The sequence below is a fragment of the Antrostomus carolinensis genome, unplaced genomic scaffold (assembly GCF_000700745.2).
Source record: "Antrostomus carolinensis isolate BGI_N321 unplaced genomic scaffold, ASM70074v2 scaffold34608, whole genome shotgun sequence".
In the NCBI taxonomy this organism is placed as follows: Eukaryota; Metazoa; Chordata; class Aves; order Caprimulgiformes; family Caprimulgidae; genus Antrostomus; species Antrostomus carolinensis.
Window position 1 is genome coordinate 1 of NW_010332904.1, and position 2,023 is coordinate 2,023.

At 62.0% G+C, this 2,023-nt stretch overlaps 1 protein-coding gene across 1 annotated transcript; it reads left to right on the forward strand.

Annotated features, from left to right (window-relative positions):
- Nucleotides 1-176: 176 nt before the first annotated feature.
- On the forward strand, nucleotides 177-712 carry LOC104529396 (nuclear factor 1 C-type-like; the record flags this gene model as incomplete). The annotated part of the gene is given in 2 exon segments (XM_029086414.1): nucleotides 177-533; nucleotides 535-712. Coding segments are annotated over 2 exon segments (535 nt in total), but the record flags the coding sequence as incomplete, so codon positions are not given.
- Nucleotides 713-2,023: the final 1,311 nt, after the last annotated feature.

Below are 2,023 nucleotides of genomic sequence, written 5' to 3' on the forward strand. Positions count from 1 at the left end.
GGGGTTCTCCATCCCTGGCAGTCATGTGCCTCTGCCACGGCTCTTCCTCCTGGTTGCGCTGGGATGCAGCGGGGTGGGGATGTCGCAGGGGGGTCCCCACGGGCTCCCCAGCCATCCCGGGGTGGATTTGGGGGCGTCTTGGCTGGGAGTGACCGCCTGTCCCTCTGCTCCCACAGGATGAGTTCCACCCCTTCATCGAGGCACTGCTCCCCCATGTCCGGGCCTTTGCCTACACCTGGTTCAACCTGCAGGCCCGCAAGCGCAAGTACTTCAAGAAGCACGAGAAGAGGATGACGAAAGACGAGGAGAGGGCAGTGAAGGATGAGCTGCTGAGTGAGAAGCCGGAGGTGAAGCAGAAATGGGCCTCACGCCTCCTGGCCAAGCTGCGCAAGGACATCCGGCCCGAGTGCCGCGAGGACTTCGTGCTCTCCATCACGGGCAAGAAGCCCTCGTGCTGCGTCCTCTCCAACCCTGACCAGAAGGGGAAGATGCGCCGCATTGACTGCCTGCGGCAGGCAGACAAGGTGTGGCGGAAAGCTGGACCTAGTCATGGTCATCCTCTTCAAAGGGATCCCACTGGAGAGCACCGACGGTGAGCGCCTGGTCAAATCGGGCCAGTGTACCAACCCCATCCTCTGCGTCCAGCCTCACCACATCAGCGTCTCTGTCAAGGAGCTCGACCTTTACCTGGCTTACTTCGTCCGTGAGAGAGGTGGGTGCTCATCCACCAGAGCCGGCTCCTTGGGGGGGGATTTGTTTCAGCTTTCCTGTCTCCCCCAATGTCCGTCCCATCCCTGGCTCCAGCTCGGGGACACCACTGGGGACACATTTCCTGTTGCAGACTTTGCAAAGAGGAGCCCAGTGCTCCCCTCCCTCCAAACTGCTGCCCGGGTGGGTGCCCCTCACCCTGCTCACGCAGCCGGTCCCCCTGAGCCAGGGTGGATCCTGACTGCACTGGGATCCTCTCGGCTCTGTGCATCCCCAGAGGGGAGCTTGGGGGGCTTAACCCTGCATCCCGTGCCTGCCTGACGTAGCTGCCTGTGCCAGCAGCCTGGTGAGGAGCGGGTGGGCAGCGTGGGCAGGGAAGGGACAGTCTGTTCCCAGCACATCCCCCAAGGGCTGAAGCTGGGAGCAGTCCAGCAGTGCCAGTTTGCCATGGGCTGTAGTCCCAGCCCCTCGCCCGGTGGGTGACCAAGGCAGGGACAGGAGCAGCCAAGGCCAACTTGGGAGGGGACAACAATAACACCAGCGGGAGCAAACCCCAGCAGCTTCTGCTGTGCGCTGAAGGGATGCTGCTCCTCTGCCCTTCCCCTGCCTGTGGGTCCCGTAGACCCACTGGGAGAACTGGACTGGTTTCACTACAGCAAGGAGGGAGGGTCAGACCCACTCTCAAAGCTTTGACAATCAAAAGGGGGAAACTGAGGCACAGCAGGCAGGGCAGACGGCGGTTTCCAGGCTCAGGGGATTAGGTTCTTAAGCCATCATCATGGCTGCCGACTCACACCACCTCCCTGCGTGTCAGGAAGAGGAAGCTCTTAGTAGCTCAGGTCAGATCTTATTTTATCTGGGCAGGTTTGCCATCCCCAACCAGTGATGTGCTGGCACAGACACCCTTCTGGCAGCTGAGGTCCCTCACAGACCCCAACTTCCCGCAATCTCCACAGGCAGATGAGGAGCCCCAGGAGATGCTGTGTGATGCCCACTGGTGAGGGCAGTGTCACAGGGATGATGCAGAGCTAGGGGGGGTCTGCAACATGCAGCCCTGAGGGGCAGTCGAGGGGCTCACAGCCCCATCACAGCCAGGCCAGTTTGCCCAGGTGTGTGGGGACAAGGGACATAGGTCCCCTCCTGGCAGCACCACCCTCTGCACATTTGCTGCACTGGGTGATGCCCCCCAGCTGTGCCCCCCGGCCCTGTGAGCCCATCCCCATTGACACCACAGCGAGGGGAGTGTGGGGCTAGTGGCTCCTTGCCCGGCACTGGCCAGGGCCCAAGAATGGATAGTGATACCTTGGAGGGCACC